The sequence below is a fragment of the Perkinsus marinus genome (assembly GCF_000006405.1).
Source record: "Perkinsus marinus ATCC 50983 genomic scaffold scf_1104296933296, whole genome shotgun sequence".
In the NCBI taxonomy this organism is placed as follows: domain Eukaryota; phylum Perkinsozoa; order Perkinsida; family Perkinsidae; genus Perkinsus; species Perkinsus marinus.
The window spans coordinates 159-1489 of NW_003215160.1; the positions used below are offsets into that span (position 1 = coordinate 159).

The 1331-nt window shown below is 47.7% G+C and overlaps 1 protein-coding gene across 1 annotated transcript; it reads right to left on the bottom strand.

Moving 5' to 3' along the window:
- Nucleotides 1-699: 699 nt before the first annotated feature.
- On the bottom strand, nucleotides 700-1291 carry Pmar_PMAR026205 (conserved hypothetical protein; the record flags this gene model as incomplete). Its single annotated transcript, XM_002785196.1, has 4 exons — nucleotides 700-787; nucleotides 835-954; nucleotides 999-1103; nucleotides 1149-1291. 4 exons carry the CDS (start codon nucleotides 1289-1291, stop codon nucleotides 700-702), a joined length of 456 nt encoding a protein of 151 aa, XP_002785242.1.
- Nucleotides 1292-1331: the final 40 nt, after the last annotated feature.

Below are 1331 nucleotides of genomic sequence, written 5' to 3' on the forward strand. Positions count from 1 at the left end.
ATCAAAATTGAGGGCTGATAGGAGTACATAGCTTAAGAGGAGAGACATAGCAACGCCGATATCCTCCCGAAGAGATTCGCCGACCCCTTTAGAGTAATCACCAAATGCTGTCCTAAAGGGAACTTTTGAACGACATCAGCTCACTGCAATGACAAGGGGATAGAAATACCAACGCGGTTTACCTGCCACACATATCGAGCCTACCTTCTGTTTTGATATCACAAATGAGTCACCACAATGACATCCTAGAGGAATGGATTGCCACCTCGATAGTCCAATGTTGGACTACATGGTCACTTTCCTCAGCTGGGCTCTAGACTTAGTTCTCTTACTATATCTCTTCTACAGCTAGTGAGCTAACTCCAAAGTCTCCTGAAATATATAACTTCTATGATTGAAGTTTACATACGGGTAGAATGTACAGAAACCGGTAAGAATTTCCTCAGAATTTCCATATTGTCCCCAGCACATGTGGTTGACCACGTGTACATTTTCCAACATTCCAAGAGCCTCGCTCTACCAAATAGTCCTCTCCATAGGAGACTGTGGGGCAATGGCCCTCCTGACGGTTCTTAACTCAACACTTGCGAAAAAGCGCTATCCGCAAACTCGATAATATCGGATCCATGTTCTCCAGAGAGAAGACCAATGACAGACCCCAGAGGGACTGATGTGCATAGGGGGGGCATAGTACAGCAATCAGAGCTCCGAATAGCCCAACTTCTTATATATGGTTTGCATGTTCTTCGTTGAACAACTGGTGTAAAGAGGGTCCTCGAAGAAGTATCTGCCGCAGGGACTCTGATCGCAACCAACATCGATATGAATACTCACTGGGGTATAGCCCAGAAGAATCCCGGTATACGTCGGATGGCTGGGGTCCTCTGAGGGCGGAGGCCTACGGGGTTGTAGTCAGCGTAGTCCGGTTCGTTGTCGATGAAACTGTTCCTGTACCTGATTGGACGGCGGTTTGACATGAAATAGAGATCAGCTCCTACGGCAGGAGGAGATTTTTGAGCTGAGGGTTGAGATAGGGAACTGCGTAGGCGAATTGCCTATGTCTGTCGGGCCACATTTTACGCAGTTCTTGGCGACGCACGTAACTGCAGGATGTCCATGTGTTATGGGACCATGCAGAGAAGTCTTACACGTCGGGATTGAACAGGAAATGCCTCCAAATAACAGCCACCAGAATCCCCAATGATAATCCGACCAACGCCGCGTAGTTATATGAAGGCACATCATAGAACCACTCCTTCACTTGCTGACGGAATAGGAATTCGGCCAACATCGGGTCGGTCTGCCGACGGGAGTACAGACCATAACGATTA